At 47.7% G+C, this 19,857-nt stretch overlaps 1 protein-coding gene across 3 annotated transcripts in view; it reads right to left on the bottom strand.

Annotated features, from left to right (window-relative positions):
* The window catches only part of ADAMTS9 (ADAM metallopeptidase with thrombospondin type 1 motif 9), a 163,410-nt gene that overhangs the window by 17,763 nt on the left and 125,790 nt on the right, over positions 1–19,857 (bottom strand). For all 3 annotated transcript variants that reach the window (XM_058726271.1, XM_058726273.1, XM_058726272.1), the window contains 7 exons: positions 8,563–8,736; positions 4,442–4,636; positions 3,242–3,374; positions 2,607–2,701; positions 2,397–2,491; positions 2,171–2,304; positions 246–337 (listed from right to left, as the gene is read on the bottom strand). In XM_058726271.1, the coding sequence (XP_058582254.1) occupies positions 246–337; positions 2,171–2,304; positions 2,397–2,491; positions 2,607–2,701; positions 3,242–3,374; positions 4,442–4,636; positions 8,563–8,736 (918 nt within the window). The remainder of the gene's footprint in view (positions 1–245; positions 338–2,170; positions 2,305–2,396; positions 2,492–2,606; positions 2,702–3,241; positions 3,375–4,441; positions 4,637–8,562; positions 8,737–19,857) is intronic.

Raw genomic sequence — 19,857 nt, 5'->3', positions numbered from 1 at the left:
AGATGTTTACCGTTATAGCAGGTGCATTTTGCTGCATGTAGCTCTGAGTGGTTCCTTAGGAAACACTCCTAGGAGTGGCGTGGCTACATGAGTAGCTCGGAGCATCTCTGAGACTTCCTGCAGGGGGCCAAACTGCCCTCCAGAGCAGCTGTTCTAACTGTATTCCTGGGAGCAGAAGCAGCCAGGGGTCCCCTGCGGGCAGGGCGGGACGTGGGTCCTCGGTGGGGGGAGCCCTTAGCACATACCTGCGGGCACTTGGCAGCACTGTAGCAGTCCCCGGCTGTGGCAAAAGGGACAGGGTGTCCTTCGCTGGTCCGGGCAAACTGTAAGTCAGTGGCTGCGGGGTTTTGCAGAAAGGGAGAGAAGAGAGAAGTCCGAAAAGGTACAGAAGGGATAGGACAGTCACAGGGAGGCGGGAGGGAAGAAGGATAGTGAGAGAAAGAGTAAGAGGGAGAGCGGAGAGAAAAAAAATACCCGAAGTGTCATTAGTGAGCAAACGGATCCAGATGTGCAACAGATCCAGATGTGCACTGCTTTCCCCCTTGGATCTGTGGTTCAAGAGCCTCGCTCCCTGGGTTTTATCTGCACGGTCTCTCCATGGGAGGGAAGCCAAAAGGGGGGTTTAAGATGACTTTGGAAGCCAAGAGGGGGGTTTAGGATGACTTTGGAAGCCAAGAGGGGGGTTTAAGATGACTTTGGAATTGATTCTCACATAAATAAATAAATACGTGAATCATGTCCATTAAAGGTAAGCGTCACTGGATGGCTGAGTCTCCTGCGTACAGCCTCCCAGCTGTAAGGATGGGAAGAAATCGGCTACAAAAGTATCTCCAGCTACTTAGGAGTTACTTCCTGGGGCTTTAGCTGCCCTCCCATGGCCAATGCACTATGCCTGCCAAAATGTGGCGCAGTTAGAGCCCTCATCTTGAAAGTATTAATGGCAGTTTCTCAAATTTGGGGCTACCTTGGAGTTAAAAAAAAAAAAAAAAACGCAATGAAAACAATGCTTGTGTTTTTAACCTCTTCATAGCTCCGGAGAGCAGCTCTACACAGAGCAGGAGGGGTCGAAGCAAGGATCTCGCAAAAGCCATCGCTGGTGGAAGGAGAGGCCGCTTTTACCTCCCTGCCTTGCCTTTCGGGAACAGCAAGGAGCCCTTCATCTTTCTACAGTTAACCGAGCTCCAGTGGGAAGGAAGTCTGAGCGCCCTGTCCCGCAAAGAGAGGGGGCCCTTGTGGCCACAGCACACCGAAGCCCGGAGTCTCAGCTGGAGTGTTTTTCTAAGCGGAAAAACTGCAGACTCTCTGCCTTTAGCCCCCATCAGGTTTGCGGAAGGCGATAAAAAGTAGTTTGGTACAAATCAAGTTTCATCCACCTCGAGGGGAAAGCAATGCAATATTACGGGAGCAACGGTAATGAGGAAAAATTAATTATTCATTATTTCTGTTTTTCCTCTATTCGAGGGAACACGTTTGGATCGTTCAGCTATCTACAACCACGCCTGTGATTAACGTCCCTACGAAAAGGCAGTGTTGGCTGCAGGATGAAATCAGCTTGCGCGGAGGCTGGTTACAAGAGGCAAGCCCGTGGTCCGCTTTTCTTCTGTAAATCGACAACTGGATAAAATTAGCTGTGTGCCCCTGCATGTGTGTGCACTGTGCAGGGGGGAGGCGGTTGGGGGAATGGAAGATTCCATCAGAATCTCTTTAAGGCGTGCAGCTGCTCTGTCTTCTCCCTTCAAAGCTTCTGCTACTACCCTTCCTTTCCCCACGCCGATACCCTGTGCCTGGCTAACTGCTACTTGACCTTAAGATGTCAGGTTCAGTGTCATATTTTGGGGGATGCCGTCCTGACTCCCCCCACTGCAGTGGTCCCCTTTTAGTGGCCTTCACCTACTCCACGCATTCGTTTCTCACAAATCTCACGGGAGCTCCGCCCTGGGCAAGGCACCTTCCAGGGACTGGCTGTACAGCAGTAAAACGGAAAGGAGCCAACCCCGCCCTCACGCAGCTTGGACCCCAGCTGTCGTCAATGGATGGCAAGGCAACCCATCTCGTTCCTCCGCAGCATCTCAGAGCCTTGCCCCCGGCCAGTGTGCGGTGTGCAGTGCACTGGCTGAATGGGGAGAGGAATGGGCACGTCCCCTTCTCCGTGACATTCTACCGGACTTACTTATTATCTGCATCGTGGTCAGGTCTATTCTGATTTTCTGGAAGCTGGAAAACCCAGCTGCCGTGTAGTCCTTCCGACACTGGCAGTCATCCCGTCGGCTCCCGTTGTAGGGACATTCGGTTGGGTTGTGCAGCCTACGTCACGGAGAGAATGTTCTGGTGAGGATGGCAGCTACTTCCGGGGCATCTCCAGCTGTCTGTGCCCTTCCGAGCCCGAACGCTCCTACCTGTGCCCGTATACCTCGGAGAAGTTTTCTGAGTCACCATGGACCAGGGTTATGAACTCTTTGGGGTGGTCAGACTGCATCCCTGCACAGAATATCTGAAAGAGAGGCCAGAAATAACCTAGGAAGAGCAGCTCAGAGGTGAGACCATGGGACCCAGGGCGACTCACTCTCCAATCATTCTAGAAATAATGACTGATATGCATCGCTCACCTTCAGGAGCTTTCCCGCGATGAGCAGAAAGTATTCACCATCTTCGGTGGCACCTTTCAGTCTCTTTACCTCCTTGCAGTTCTGGGGTAACTCACCTAGAAACCACGAAACGTACAAAAGGAGTGTGATGCTCCCGGATCCCCCCGCTGTCTGCCTGGGGAATGAATGATACTGTTCACACTAACACTTTGCAGCTTGAAAAGGCAGGGTGGGGGGGATAATTTCCTTAGAATAAATTCTTTCCCTTTTGGGGGGTAAATGTTTTTTTTTCTTTGAGTTTTATGGAGAGGTAACTGAGCTATAGCAGCGTATAGATTTAAGGCGTAGAGCATAGTGGCTTGACTTCTACAGATTGTGAATAGTTACACTAAGTTTAGTTAACATCCATCATTTCCTACAGATAGATGCATAAAAATGGTTTTTGTTTCCTTTTTGATGAGAACTTTCAGGATCTACTCTCTTCGCGACTTCCAAACGTAGCATACGGCAGTGTTGACTATGGTTTTCACGCTGTGCATTTCATCCCCAGCACTTATTTATCTTATAAATTCTCTATTTCCAATGAGGGTGGGCAAACGAACAAGGAAACCCTGGTCTTCGTGCTCCGGACAAAGGGCTTCAGCTGGCCCACTTACAGTTATAGATGTTGTGACAAGTTTTCCTTTCTTCCGGCTTCAGGTCGGCAGGGCATAAGTGGCTGGGCTGGTCCTCGTTGGTTAAACACTGCACAGATCTGTGTGTCACTCCCACACCACAGGACACTGAGCACTGGAAGGCAGACCAGAGTCAGTGATGCAGCCCCGGAACCCGGGAGGCTTGGGGTCTAGTGACGCGGGGCTCACAGCTCCACGTCCGAGGTGTCATTTCAGACCCTAGGCTGCTAAAAACAAATGCTGACGTATGTGCAACACTTACAGTGGAGCAGTCTCTGTGCTAAGCATTATACATCCATGTTCATATATGTGGGTATCTTACCCGTGTAGTTATATTTACGTGCATAACATATATACTTATATATATGACACATATATCCGATATATAATTTTCTCATTTAAGCCTTACAAAAATTTTCTGAGATAGTACTCCCATTATTCTATTTTTACAGAGAGGAGATTGGGGCCCAAATGTCAAGAAACTTGTTCAAGGTCATGGTAGAGCCAGGATTCAAACCCTAACTAACGCCTTTCAACCGATCCTGTACTTTGTCTCATCGCTTGGCCACACTGAGAACCTAGTAGGCAGGAGCCAGGGGGTGGTGGCAATACCCCAAGGACAGTCGCAATTTTAAATGTTCTCGCTTATTGTACGCCGAATGCAGTGAAATACTCCCGTTGAAGAGGGACTAGAGTCTGCTGACTTCCTAACCGCGGAAGCAACAACGAACTCTTCTGTAACTCTTACTAGGTGACAGAGTTCCGGGAGCTGGTGTGGAAAAACATCGTGGTAAAATACGCGTAACGTGAAGTGTGCTATTATGATCTACGAGCTGTTTACATATTAACTCGTCCCTGCTTCACCACCACCCATTTTGCAGATGAGGAAACAGAGACACAGAAGTGTTGCACCTCTCATTCAACTGGCAAGTAGGAGGGCCAGGATTCACAGGGCGGGCGTCTGGCTTCGGAGCCCGTGCTCTACGCTCTGGGTTTGGCCACCCTGCCGAACGAGAAGAGAACCTTCTCTTCCCATCAGCCCACCTTGAGGTGCTAACGCCAGTGTCTTCCCAGCATCCCTCCCGGAAGGAGGCTCCCTCGGGACGGCCGAGGCAGGACATGTCTAAGATGAAGTCTGGGATCCCAAAGCTTTCCCATTTGATCACCGAACAGTCTACTTACGCTGCCCCAGTTGCCGACTCTCCAGCTGGCCGACACAGGGCACTCCCTCAGGTAGCATGGATGGACGCTGGGGGGCTGAGTGCCCGGGCAGTTGACAGCCGTTTGGTAGCTGTACTCATAATTTTCCTTCCCGGTGTAAATCTCGCTACAGGAGACGAGCCTTTGTCTGTAGCCCTTTCCACAGGTCACTGAGCACTGGGAAAACAGGGGGTGGGAGGAGAGGCTGGAGCAGCGCCTGGGGGCAGCCCACAATAGGCCCCTGACCCCCACATCCAACGTTGACCCCGGACGACGCTGCAGAGAGCTCTCACTTTATTAGCTTGTTTGTGCATTGCAGGCGGCAGGCCCCGAGCGCACCGCGGACAGACAACCCTAAAAGTCGCCTTCGGGGATCTAGTGTGGCCCCCGCTGCGGGACGGGGCGCCCTGAGCCCTTGCTTTGGATTTCAAGGGGAGGAGGGGAGGAGGCTCCAGCTGTCCCTGGTTCCATTTAGACGCTCCCCAAAGCCCCACTGCACATGCTTCTCCAAACCGGAGATGTGGCCACGGGGGACGGGAGGAGGGCGTGTCACAGCTCACCTGAGTTACAGGTGAAACCCAAGCACTTAGCCAAAAGGGGACTTGGGCACAGTTTTCCTTTCCTGTTCCGTTCGTTTTGCTTTCCCGTCTGCCCCGCACTCAATCTCCTTCTCTCTTTGCTCTCCCTGCCCATACGTCTGGACCGATAATGTCACCCTTCTGCTCTCCTATCTCTTTGCCTATCTAACCAGATCAGGCAGTCACTTTACCTTTTGACCATCATTACACGGCATTTACAAATATGCAAACAACACGCCAAAGGAGAAAGAGAGGACGTCTTACTAGCGTCCAAGATCCTTCCTGTGATGAGACACCTAATTGGTTACTGACGCCATGTTCAAGTAGGTTCGACCTCCCACGCTAAGTACTTGATACAATATATTTAGAAAATAAAAGTGCATTGTAGTGAATTTAGTTTTGATGGTGTTTTTTAGACAATGTGGTCAGATAACCGGCCATCCCCTGGGAAGGTGTCACATAAAATTAAGTGAGAGGATCAGGATTCTCTAGACCAAAGGTTGCCGGAGGCGTCCTGGATGAACCCCTGACCCAGTCCGCAGCAAGTGGTGTGGTCTGCTTTTTCCAGGGGGAGCATCCATGAGGTCTCACTAGCTATTAAAAGCCACAGTGTCATTCTTTCCTAACGTCTCCTGAGCTGGTGCTTTCAGCCACGTGGCTTTCGTCTCCTATAACTACCTGTTCCAGGGAGAAGATACCTCTTGAAGAGGTCCTGGAGGCAGGGGTGTGACAGGCCCAGCCAGAGGCACACGGAGCATCCCTGGTCCTTCCTTTTCAGATGGCTCGAGACCTGGAAATGTTGTGCATGTTTCTTCCTTCTTCGGCTGCCACTGTTCAAATGCTTGAAGAGCCAGCAGAGGCCAGGCCCGGGGAGGGCGAGGCTGGTCTGGGGTGTTTCGTGTGTGGGCAGATCGCCAGCCAATGCTGGGTCTGTCTAGGCTGGGAGGGAGGAGGGGGACTGGCGGGGAGGAGGGAGGCAAAGAAGCTCTTACTCTTGACGCTCCATGCCCTGGGGGGTCATGTGCTTGCTTCATTATGAGCATATATTACTTTTCTAATGTGAAAATAACAGTAAAGCAGGATGAAATGGTAAGAATGTGCGCTCCTTGCATTAATGATGCACTTCAGGCCTAAGCCGAGAAATGCATGATGAGCCAGGGGTGATGGGGTGCTCTTTTCCCATCTGGCCCAGGCCTGCTCAAATTCAAGGAGAGTCAGAGAAAAGCACTCAACTCTCCAGGGGACAGAGGTCCTAGAGAGAAGGCATGGCTTGCTGTGGCTCTTGAACTTTTCCAGAAGCTTTTCTAGAGGGATTTCTCGTCCAGTGGCCCTTGCATCCATGTGAGGTCCTATCTCCAACCCTTCTCCACTTTGCTATAAGTTTCCAGAGTTTTTAATCCATGATACACTTGAGAATTTGCAGAAATACTGAAGACTTTTTTTTTTTTTTTTTTTTTTGGAGAAGATTTGGATCTTCTCCAAGTCTCATCTGTTGGGGGGTTAAGATTAAGGTTAAAATAAAGCTATAGGAGTCACATGACTCAGTCTTAGATCGCAATTCTTTTAGCATAATAATAACAACACACAAAAGACTGGCTAAGATGAAAAGTGAAGAGGCCAATGTTTGCAGTGTGATAAGTGTAGAAACTCCAGAGAGATGAACAACCAAGAAGTAAGCCAGAAACTAATAAGAGGAGGCCTCCAGGAGGCAGAGAGGAGAGCTCAGAGAGCTCAGAGGCCTGAGGAGCGAGAGAGGCTTTTCCCTGCCTGGTGGGGAACCAGGCAGTTATGGATCTGAGAACCAGAAGTTATGGACCACACCTGAGGAGGACCGGGGAGAAGCGAGTTGAAGAGAAGAGAGGAACCCTCCCCAGACGCCTTCCCCCAGACCCTCCTTGGAATCTGGATGGGTTAGAACCTATGCCTCAAACCCAAAGTCAAGGACTATTTTGAGCAAGCATCTGGACTCCCAGGTTCCTGGCTAGCCAATGGTAAATGTACTTCCTAATGATTTGGACCATGTCTCCCTTCCACTCTTTAAGAGTTGGAGAACATGCAGAGTCGGGGTAAAGGAGGGTTTCTCAACTTCAGCACCATGGCCATCTGGGCCAGATAGCTCTCTGTTGTGTGTGTGTGTGTGGGGGGGGGGAGGAGGGATGGCTGGGTGGGGGAGGGCTGTCCCACATACTCCAGGAGATTTAGCAGCATCCCTGACCTCTACCCACTAGATGCTGGTAGCATCCCACTTCCTCCACTTGTGACAACCAAAAATGTCTCCAGACATAGCCAGATGTCCCCTGGGTGAGGAAGGGGAGGCAAAAGTCAATGGAGCAAAGAGAAGAAGGATGGGGAGACATAGTTAGAAAGGACTCTAGGCCAGCTACAGTGAAGGAAGCATTCACCACCCAACACATATATCGTCTGCATGCAAATATTCCTCCTATTGAAATGTGAAACCGCTGCCCTGTGAAACTTTGCTATGAGCCCAGGTAATTCCGAAACCTCTAACTCCTTTTGGGCAAATGACAACTGGTTTGGATGTTAGAGGTCTTTCAGTCTTTGAAAGTATTATGAGGCAGAGAAGGAAGTAAACCATAAGAGACTCTTAAATACAGAGAACAAACTGAGGGGCTGCTGGAGGGGAGGTGGGTGGGGGATGGGCTAGATGGGGGATGGGCATTAGGGAGGCGACTTGTTGGGATGAGCCCTGGGGGCCATATGTAAGGGATGAATCACAAATTCTACTCCTGAAATCAACACTACACTGTACATCAACTAACTTGAATTTAAATAAATAAATTTAAGAAGTGTTATGAGGTTTGAAAACAATGTGATCGTGTTTGGTCTATTAGTAATAAAAAGTTTCTAGATTAGGCATTGTGGGCAAACGAAGAGAAGAAAAAAAATTGATTCCTTGAATACTTTGGAAAATCATTTGGTTCCTCTGGATCAGAGGTTGTCAAAGAGGCAGCCCGTATCTGGCCCACAGAAAGGTTTGCTTTGCCCCACATGACGTTTTCAAATAAAAAATTGGAGTCCACGTTTTAAAGTTAGGAGACCCCACATAAAAGTTCAGATTTTTGTCCTCCTTGAAAACTCAGGTCTGGTACCACCGGACCCACATTTCTGCATGGCCTCTGCTGGAGAGGGAGGGAGCTGCTCCCATCACACGGGACGTGCTCGTTTGTCACAGTCTCTGCCATTCCCTGTTGTCTCCCCGATGCGAAAGGCATCTTCTTATGTTAACTCTCTTCAGACGCCAACAGGCATCACATGAACTAGCAGGCCCTGTGATAATTCCTCCTTTATCATACCAACAGGACATCAAGGGGAATCACAGGACTGAGGGGAACCGAGAGATCATCTCAGGCATCCTCCTACCTTGCACATGGGGGGGAGGGGTCTAGCCCCAGCAGGTGGAACTGGCAGGTGGGTCCCAGTCTCCCCCATTCCTACCCAGAGGTCACTCTGTTGCCTTCAGGCCATCGCTGTCCTGAAGGCAGTTACAGAATCCCCGGGACGTACCTCTGACCATTCTCCTGTGATCCAGACATACTCGCAGGGCTGCAAACTACAGCTCTCCCGGTCCGCAGGCCGCTTGCTTGTGTCGCAGCGTAGGCCGTGAACCTCAGTGCCTTTGTCCACATCCATACACACCACCTTGCGGTACCTGGAGCCCTCGCCACACGTCTTGGTGCACTGTTCGTGACAGACAGAACAGGTGTTGATATGGAAAGCTAATAAATGGCTTATTATATGCTGTTTTTGTGGTGACTTATTTTCCTGTCTTGTCTACCCTTTAGGAATGTGAGGCCTCTGAGGGGAGGCATGATCCGAGGACTCATTGTCTTATCCCACTTATTCCCAACACTGTTCCTGGCACAGCGATAAGTGTTTGATAAGTGGCTATTGGAGGGAAGGAATGGAAGCATGAATGAACGAATGTCAGGTTTGGAAAGGACCTTGCGGCTTGACGACTTTACTCACGCAAACATGGAGTCTCTTTAAAACTTACAGCTAAATGATTATTGAACGGTGTCTAAATACCTCGAGAGTCAGGGAAGTTGTTATGTGTCCAGGTGGCCCATTTTATCTTACGACTACACACACCAATTTGCAGACCGCAGCCTCGTGTCCTAGTTGTCGACTCCAGGGGAGCATGAAGGACAAATTTCATTTCTCCCAAATCGTCCCCCTTCCGGGACTTGAGAGGCTTTGCTTTACTGTGACACCTTCCCCACCAACCCCCTCTCCCGCCTCCAACTGACTGGGTTTTCTCCTCCAGGATGAAGGGCTCTCATCCCTCATTCACTCGGGAAATATTCACCAAGTTCCTAGCATCAGGGCCTGTGATGGGTCCTGGGTCAACAAGAATGGACACACACCGCACAGCCCTCAGAGAGGAGCTTATATTTTAGCAGCAAAGACAGACGTTGAGGACAGAGACAGCTAAGACTTAAAGATTACTGCAATCTCCATTTTTCAGATGGAGAAACTGGGACTTAGCCGAAATGCTTTGTCCCAGATCAAACAACTCTTTGTGAGGTAGATGGGACACATCTTTTTATTCCCATCCACCAAGTGAGGAAAACAGAGCAAGCCGTACGTGCTGTTCCAGGACCCTCTCTAGGCTGTCTGCAAACTCCCTATCTTCTTCGCTTTAACCAACGGCACACCCACCTTTGAAGTTTAACCTGGTTATCTGTGTGCTAAAGGTTTCCCAAAGCCGGTCCTATCTAAAGCATCTATTGTGTCCCAGCATTTCAAGACTGTAAACCACCTTGGAGATCCATGGTGAGCTAATCTGGGGACTCCTGTTTCCTTTACACCAGGGATTACGTGTCCTATAGCCCCTGGGCCTTAGCTAACTCATTAACAACAACCGAGAGTTGTGGGTAGCATGGTATCTTTTAAACTTTCTCTTCTCAAAAGTCTATTTAGGGGGCGCCGGGGTGGCTCCATCGGTTAAGCACCCAACTTCGGCTCAGGTCATTGCCTCGTGGTTCATGGGTTCAAGCCCCGCGTCGGGCTCTGTGCTGACAGCTCAGAGACTGGACCTGCTTCTGATTATGTGTCTCCCTCTCTCTCTGCCCCTCCCCGACTTGGTCTCTTGCACTGTCTCTCTCTCTCTCAAAAATAAATAAACATAAAAAAATTTTTTTAAGTCTATTTAGGGAGACCCATGGACCCCCACCTATCTTTTTCTCCTCTCACACCTCTTTCCCTTTTATTACTTACCTTGTCCCACAGGCATTTCAGTTTGGACTCCAGTCTGACTCTGAAAAGTCTTTGCAGATATGTCTTGTGCCTTGCTTTTTTGGCAGTAAAATACACCTAACCTAACCTAACATTGATCATTTCGATCATTTTAAAGTGTACAATTCAGTGGCATTTAATCATCTGCAACGTCGTAAGATCGTCATCCCTATGTGCTTCCAGAACGTTTTCATCACCCGAAAAGGAAACGCTGTACCCATGAAACAGTCAGTCACTCCTTGCTTCCCCAACCGTCCGGCCACCCCCCCTCCCCCACCCCCAGCCCGTGCAACCACCAAGCTGCTCTCTGTCTATAGCGGTTTGCCTGTTCTGGCTGTTTCATATGAATGGCATACAATACGCAGCCTTTTGTGACTGGCTTCTTCATTCAGCATACTGCTTTCAAGGTCAATCCATGTTGTAGCATGTATCTGTACTTTCTTCCTTTCTGTGGCTGAATAACCATCTGTTGTGTGGCTATACCACATTGTGGTCATTCAAATGACAATGGACATTGGGCTGTTTCCACCTCGTGGCCATTATGAATGGTGCTATGAACACTCATGTCCAAGTTTGAACATGTGGTTTCAATTCTTCGGGGTGTACCCCAGGAGTAGAAATGCTGGGTCATCTGGGATACCCCGTGCCTTTTGTGAGCCACTTTGTTCTTTTAGGAAGTAAAAGGGAGATGCGATGTGTCCTGCTACCCCTTATCATTTGCAAACTTAACTCATAGCTTCTGCTGCTTGGAAGCGAACCTCCACGTCTAGAATGTGGAGTCACTTGAATTTTTCTGGGGCACAAATATGAATTGAAAGTTCTCTGAGGCGATGAGTGCAGATGAGCAAATCACTTCAAAGGGTCTGGGAGGCTGGTTGAGCCCCGTTCCCTAGGTCAACCCTAGCTTGGGGTTTTCTGTTCCTCTGGAGTGTCCTGGGTACTAGTGTGAAGTAATAACACTTTTGTTTATTCACACACACACACACACACACACACACAATCCCAAATGAGTTACAGAGCCACTGAATGTTCAAAAGCAAAACAAAGCCGTGGTTAATCTGTGATGTGTATACAAATGCAGAAGAAACACTTAACTGCCTGGAGAAAAAGTAATTCCTTAGAAAATTGGGACTTAGGTGACTCAGATCCTGATTACTGAGCAGCCCAAACTGGACTAAACCTTCCAGTGTCTTCTTCATTAATCCCTCAGGCTCTAATCTGTGCCAATAAGTAACAGTTTTGATAGAAATGCAAGGACTTCTAGACACCTATTTGCTTTTTAAGGGCTTCTGCCTTGGTGTCCAGGAAAGGTTAACTACCATGAAAACTCTTTTGCCGACGGTGGAGAAGGGAGTTAGTTGGGAGACCTTATGAACATTGCTTTTAGAAAAATTAAGCTAGGTAAATAAGTGACTCGTCCAGGGTGTTGGAATTAGTCAACAGCAGCTCTGAAAGTCACCTGGCAAGGCTTTTCTCCTGGGGTCCTAACTAGAGCACGGGGGCTGGGAGCACAGAAAGCAAACCCACCCAAGCTCCTGAATTTTAACAGCTTTTGGGAATATCACTGCCCACCAAACCCAGAATTAAGGACTCTTTCTATGTTCTATGTTCTATGTTCTAAAAACAGCCAGAAAGTTCAACTAGCCTCATTTTCACTTCCAAAAGGTTTTCTCGACTCTCGTTACAGCTCTGAGAAATAACTATAATTCATCAAGCCACGGGTCACGGGGCTGCACTAAACTGGGTAGCTTGCTCATCGCCCTGCAGGCTACATATGCCTTTAAATGTGCTGAGATTAACAGGAGGAAAATAGCTGTCGATATTTGAGAGTGAGGAAGAGCTACCGTAAACTTTTAAGGGACTATTTTGTTTAACCAGGTAGGTTGGCCACAGGGTAATGGTCTCAAGAGGGTCCTTTAACGCAGGGAGTAGAAACTGCCTTTCCTTAAACATGGTAATGGAGTTGCTTTACACTTTTTCATGAGATGCCCTAACCATGGGTAGGAAAAAAAAATCATTTCATATTTACATGGTCTACCTTTTAAGGCTGTCGATTTTGTTCACGGACAAAGTCATTTGTCGTGTCGTTTCCAATGCGAGACTACCATTGTCAGACAGCGTGTGGACAGACGAGTGACAGAACGAGTGGGGACCTTGATGGCACAGTGTTTTGTGTATACTCTGCAGAGTTTTATGTGATAAGGAACAGTAATTACGAATCAATTTCTAACGATGCTTTAAACTGAAAAAGAAAAAAAGCAGTCTTCAAATTACTAATGGGTTCTTTCTCAAAGCTCATTTTAAAGTCAGGTGTGTGGAGTTGGGACATTCTTGCCCCCAAACAGTATATTCATAAGGGAAAAAGGCAGAAATAGGACTATGGAGATATTTGATAACTTCCAAGTTATTCACTCATTCAACCAATATTTGCAGGGGGACCGAGTTCTGTGCTGGGCCCTGGGATACAGCCCTGACATCTTCCTACTCATGTTCTCTCTCTGTTATGACACCCAGATGGCTGCTACTCTCAGCTTGCTGTCCATATGCCAGGACAGCCAGCTACCTGGTGACCATCGGCATTCAACACTTAGGGCTGCCTCGTATGGCCAGAGGAGCAGGTGCGGGTTTCATAACAGAGCAGGATGGCGAAAAGAAGCCACCAAGATGTCCCACAACTGTGACAGCAAGAGAGGAGTAAGGGCGAGGGTCTAGAATTCCCATGGTGCCGAAAGGGGTGCCCAAGCAGTGGATGAAGAGATGGGTTAGCCAGGCAAGGAGGAGAAGGGGACATTCTCAGGACAGGGCTCAGCGTGCATGGAGGCTGGAGGTGAATGTCATGGGGAAGTCGGGCTGGGGACCGACCACCGCAGTTTGGGGCTGAGACTCGGTTCAAATCGAGATGGGAATTTCCGAAGGTGGGCAGGGGCCAGGTCACGAAGGCGCTTGTTAGCCTCCTACACTGCTTGGGGGAAAACCCAAACCCTGGCCCTGGCCTACGAATCCTAATCTGGGCGCTCCCGCAGGTCCAGTCTTGTTTCAGCCTTCTGGTCCTTCATTTGCTCTGCTCCCGCCATGCTGCACTTTTGTCTGGGCGGGACCCTGTCCTCTTCCTTCCACCTGGAATCATCTTCCCCTGCCCTTCACCTCCGGCCACCCTAAAGAAGGTAGGACTGGCCTGTCATTCTTTGTCTGTATCTCAGTGCCTTGCTTCTTTCCATCACAGCACGGTTCACACTTGGCAACTTCACAGAACATGTTTGTTTGCTCGCTTTCCATCTCTTCCACTGGTCACTCAATCCCCCACAGCAATGTCGCTGTCCCTACTGCGTCCCTGATGCCCAGACCCCAGCGTTTGGTAGGTGCCGGGTAAAGATTTCTTGAGCAAAGTAACGAGGGAAGGAATCATATAGAGTTAATATCTGGCCCTTGTCCACACACCCTATTGCGAACTTCATAAAATCTTTGCAACAGGTTGACCAGAGGCCTGCCGTTTTCTAACTTTTCTGGGCTAAGGGGGTAAACTTGGGAATCATTCTGCAGTTGATCTCAATAAAAGCCCTTGGAATCCTAATATGTATGAGAGCACACGGTCCAAGTCTCTGCACTGGGCCAAAGAGCCACGGGGTGGGAAGCTCTGCGAAGGCCAGACATGTCACAGCATAGCGTGGCCATGGCAGTGTGGCAAGAAAATAAACTATCTGTTGTTACAGGAAAAACACAGTCTGCTTGACTGTTTTAAATGACATTTTACAATGTCATGATTCTGAGGACTTAGGAAGGTATTGATATATAAATGTCTTCCCTCCCACCTCTCTCCCTCCTCCTCCCTCCCTCCTCCTTTCCTTCCTTCCTCCCTCCTTCCTTTCTTTCCTTCCTTCCAACTTTTTTTGGTCCCGCTGTCCGCGTTTATTCAACAAGTGTGTTCAGTGCTCTGGGTACTATGCTAAACGCTGAGGAAAACTCTGGCGAACAAACTCTCTGACCTTAAACGGGTGATACTGTAGACAAGGAAATCAGGCAACCACAATTCAGAGTGCTAACTGCTAGAGCAGAGTATTTTCGGGGTGCCAGGAGAGCTGAGAGGAGGGCAGTCTCACGCAGTTATTGGTGGGGAGGTGTGATCAGTAAGGGCTTCTGAGAAGTAGCCTGAAGAGTGGGCAGAGGTGACCGAGGTGAGGGAAGGAGCAGGGCAGCCTCCTTGTGACGCAGAGGCACTAGGGATGAAGAGAATACTCTGGGTAGAGGTGAACAAAAGAATACTTGCAAGTCCTGGAAAATTTGTTCCTTAATGTAAGAGATACATAACCCACACCCAATTCAAACTCGATTGAGACCTCTACAGCTATAAGGAAATTCATATGTCAGATTATAATACTAGTAAGTAAAATCATTAGGATGCTATTAAGTAACATCATCATGATAATTTTCAAAACAATGAAAAAGTCATCCCCCCCCCGCCCCCCACAGCCTCATGGGCATTATAATTCTGAAGTGAGTGAAATTCAGCTTGGAAAGGTCCAATACCTGGCCCCAAGTTGGCAGGTGATATTAAAAACCTGGAGTCATGTCTGGATACAGCATTTGTCTCTTCTCTAATTGTCTCGCCTTATATCTATTATTATTATTTTTTTTTTTTAACGTTTATTTATTTTTGAGACGGAGAGACAGCATGAACGGGGGAGGGTCAGAGAGAGAGGGAGACACAGAATCCGAAACAGGCTCCAGGCTCTGAGCTGTCAGCACAGAGCCCGACACGGGGCCCGAACTCACGGACCGCGAGATCATGACCCGAGCCGAAGTCGGATGCTTAACCGACTGAGCCATACAGGCGCCCCATCGCCTTATTATCTAAAAGTCCAGGCTCTACTCTTAGGGTATCCTGAAGGCACACGGGTGCTTCTTCCCTGCTGTGTAGGTACCATGCCTCCCAACAAAGGAGGCCCAGTGAGATGCTCCATCACCATCAAGACTGACCCCACTGGCTTAGGGGCGGACTGCCAACCCAGTGGACCAAGCATCCCATGTTCTGAAGGAGGTTGGGGGGGGGTGCTCACCCAATAAAGGGAATTGGACTTTATGCCAATTCTGGCTTCTGTGAGAGGCTAGACAAGCCATTAAGAAGGAAATAAAATAATTTGCCTCAGATGAATGCTGGCACGGGAGGGAGGAGAATATAAAGATTCAGAGTGCGTGTTCCAGAAGTCAGGATTCCAAGCTTCAAATCCCAGCCTTATTACTTACTGAATGCATGAACTTGGATGAATTAATCTATCTGAGCCTCAAGTTTCCTCATCTTTAAGTGAGGATAAAAACTTAATTACTTCGTTAGAGAGTTATGGAAAGGTTAAGTGAGGTCTTCCATAAAAAACACTCCATATAGTGCTTGGTCCCGAGCTTAATAAACAAAAAGATGTATTATTTTTATCATCAGTATCGACCACTGAACTGTGTAAGTCTGGGGGATGCCCCTCGTATTGTAACCTATGGGAATGGTACCCCCAGAGTTGTGCAGTGTGCAACCTGTATGACTGAGAAAAGCATACCCGATGATCCTGCTGTTGTGGTTATGCAGAACCTGTGCTCCTCAAGGTGGACACCTGGATTATTTGTCAAAACGAGGGGGCTGCCATTCCTTATGTGCCTAGCATGACACACATCTTGCCCCCAAACAAGTGGGCTTTGACAATCCACAAGGGGGAGGCAAGGGGGAAAAATGCACACTCAGCAGGCAAACAAGAGCTCTGAGGTGGGTGCCAAGGACAGCTCTGAGGTGGGTGCCAAGGGCCTCGGCTGTGGGGCTGGACCTTGGCATCCTCACTGACATCAGGTCGAGGTGTCACTTGTGGATGGGAACCAAGTCAAAGCAGATCTGAGGGAAGATGGTGGAAGAGGGAGTGGGTGGGAGGGGAAGTTGGCATGAGAGAGGGGTGAGGGCCGTGACTGAGGGGAGTCTGAAGGGTGCTGTGCTGTCCGATCTGCTGTTTAACAAGGATAACTTTGATCATGAAACTAGGGACAATGAATGATTACAGCAGAACTTCCCTAGGCACGCACAAGGACTGCGGGCACGCAATCAGGAAGGGAGATCTGGCCTATTAAGGTGGTTGCCCAGTTGCTATGAACACTCACTCTAAGTGTTGTGGCCATGAGGACATTCTAAGAGGGCCACCAGCATGCTGTGCGTAGGACGAACAAAGGCTTTGGACGGGTCTTCTCCCTCCTCCAGCTGCCCCAAGCCTTGCTCTGCCAATTCAGTGTCACGTGAGGGCACCCCCCCTAAGCCTCTATCCTCTCTTACCACCCAGGTCTACCTTTCTCAAACTTTCCGCTTTGGGTTCAGACGGGTGAGAAAGCACGGTTGCAGGTGGGTAACTGTAAGAATCTGCTTTTCCCACTGCTTAAAGATTCTGTTCTCTTAGTGAGAACGGTTAATCTCTAACTTTTAAATACGGCCACAGGTCAGGCTACCTCCTTAGGTGTTCTGTTCTTACGTGGAGCTTGACAGCAATATTTAAAGCAGGATGTTAAAAGATCTGTCTGCAGAGCGCAGGCAAAGATGTACATTTCTAAGCATATTTTGTACGATCAGAGGCAGGACTTCCTCAGTGCCTATTTGGCGAGGTTTCTATTCTTTGGAATTCAGAAGGAATTGTAAATGGAGCTTGCATTTCCCTGATTGGCTGGAGCATTTCTGAAAGTTGGCTAAAGCGTGAGCAGTCAGCTTAGATTCATTTCAGCACACTCTCTTACTTTCTGTTCCTTGGAACAGTTACACAGGGTCGAGTCTGGCGCGAGATGAAGAGGGAGAAGGAGAAAGCAGGCAGGGGTAGGTCTGAAACCAGACCAACAGAGAATCAAGAGGTAACACTGAGGGGGCGAGAGGTCAGGAAGCCCTTTCTTCCTTCCATATCTGATAGTGTCAACCCCCAAACCACTCTATTATCTCTCATTTTCTCACAACAACTCTGTGTAGTTGTTATTATCCCCATTCTATAGGTGGCAAACCCAAGAATCGGAGAAATCAAGCATCCTTGTTCGAAGTCACATGGCTAAACAGTAGGACTGTTCGGATATGAACTGGACTGCAGAATTCCGTAGTCTCTGGGGATCCCAGGAACCTGTGTGGCTCCAGTGCGATTAACTTGAAATTTACCTGCTTTAGCCATTCCTCCCCACCATCCTCTGGTGAAAGAAAAAAAAAAATACGGAAGGAAAACAAGCAAAAAAACCTGAGTAGACAGAGAGAATGAGAGTCCTAAAGAAAGGGCACGATGACAGACAATGGAAGCAGTCCATCAGGAGGGTGAGGGAGACGGAAGGACCGGGAGGAAGGCTGATCTCCACATGGGTTAAACATGCAGCTGTAAGAAAACAGTGCCATTCAAGACTGCATCAAAAAGAAAAAAAAAAACAAAACAAAACACCACTCAGGGAGAAATTAAACCATGGAGGTGTAAGACCTGTACATTGAAAGCTACAAGACACTGATAAAAGAAATCAAAAACGACACAAATAAATGAAAAGATCTTCTGTGCTCACCAGCTGGAAGCATTAGTACTCTGAAAATGTCCACACTATCCAAAGCAATCTAGAGATTTTAAGGCAATCCTTATCAAAATTCCAAAAGGTGGAAGAAACAATCCTAAACTGTGTATGGACCCACAAAAGACCCTGAAAAACTAAAGCCATCTTGAGAAAGGAGAACACAGCTCAAGCATCACCCTCTTTGATTTCAAACTGTATTACAAAATTACAGTAATTAAAGCAACATGGTACTGGCATTAAAAGAAACACAGAGATCAATGAAACAGAATAGAGGGCCCAGAAGTAAAGTCACACATATATGGTCAATTAATTTATGACAAAGGAGCCAAGAGTATGCAATGGAGAAAAGACCGTCTCTTCAACAAATGGTGTTGGGGAAACTGGACAGACACATGCAAAACAATGAAACTGAACTCCTATCTTACAGCAGACCCAAAAGTTAGGGCAAAATGGATTAGAGACTTGACCCTGAAAGACCTAAACACATAAAATTCCTGGAAGAAAACATAGGGGGTAAGATCCTTGACAATGGTCATGGCCATACTTACTTTGAACATGACACCAAAAGCAAAGACGTCAAAAGCAAAAATAAACAGGTGGGACTGCATCAAACTAAAAATGGGCAAAGGACCCAAACAGACATTTTTCAAAAGAAAACATGCAGATGGCCAACAGATACATGAAAAGGTGCTCAACATCGCTAATCATTGGGGAAATGCAAATCAAAACCACCAGGAGGTATCGCCTCACAATGGCTATTAGCAAAAAGACAAAACATAGCAGGTGTTGGTGAGGATCTGGAGGAGAGGGAACCCCTGGGCATTGTTGGTGGGAATGTAGATCAGTGCAGCCTCTATGGAAAACAGCATGGAGGTTCCTCAAAAAAGTAAAAGGAGAACTACCCTATGATCCTGCAATTCCACTTCTGGGTATTCATCTGAAGGAAATAAAACCACTAACTTGAAAACCTATCTGCTCCCCCCAGCAGCATTATTTACAACAGCTAAGGCATGGAAGCAACTGAGGTGTCCATCGATGGGCGAATGAATAAAAAAATATGTGTATACATACAAAGGAATATAATAGCCATAAAAAGGAAGGAAATCCTGCCATCTGACAATATGGGATAGACCTTGAGAGCATTATGCTGAGTGCTACAAGTCAGAAAGGGAAAGAGAAATATCGTACGACCTCAGTTGTAAATGGAATCTTACAAAAACCAAACTTCTAGATACAGAGAACAGATGGATGGTGCCAGAGGTGATGGGAAAGGTGTAGGTGAGCGGGTGACGGGGTTCAAACGGTATAAACTTCCGGCTACAAAATAAGTAAGTCCTGGGGATATAATACACAGCATGGTGACTGAAGTTAACAATACTGTATCATATACTTGAAAGCTAAGAGAATAGATCTTGAAAGTTCTCAACACCAGAAAAAATTTTGGAACTGTGTAAGCTGACGGATGTTAAGTATAACATAGTTACTGTTAATAACAACTTATAATACATACATACGTCAAATCATCATGTCTCCACCTAAAACAAATACAATGTTATATGCCAATGATAGCTCAATACAACTGGAAAAGATGCACATCAGCATTGCCATGAGTGCTTGTGTAAACTTATTTTTAAATGCGGCTGTAGTATCAGGTAATGGTTTCAGTTTAGAATCAGGTCTTGCTCCTTCTGGGCACGTGACGCTTGGACAAATGACGTTGGCTCTCTGAGCCTCAGTTTTCTTGACTGCAAAATGGGATGATAATAGTGATGCCCACTGTGCCCAGTGCTTAAAAAGATTAAGCGAGGGGAAGAATATAAAGCACGTAGCACACACCAGGCGCTGTTTCTCCCTGTTCTAAAAATCATTCCTGGTGGGAAATTCCTATCTTATCATTCATATCTCTGAACCCTTTACAGCATGTAGTTTTTATGTCGTTCCAAAGTCAATGGACACAGTTTTGCTTTCTTACATTCTTTCTCCCCTTTCTACAATGTATTCTGTTCTGGAAAAAGGAGG

The sequence above is a fragment of the Neofelis nebulosa genome, chromosome 4 (genome assembly GCF_028018385.1).
Source record: "Neofelis nebulosa isolate mNeoNeb1 chromosome 4, mNeoNeb1.pri, whole genome shotgun sequence".
Taxonomy (NCBI): domain Eukaryota; kingdom Metazoa; phylum Chordata; class Mammalia; order Carnivora; family Felidae; genus Neofelis; species Neofelis nebulosa.
This window is presented reverse-complemented; position numbering and strand designations above follow the sequence as displayed.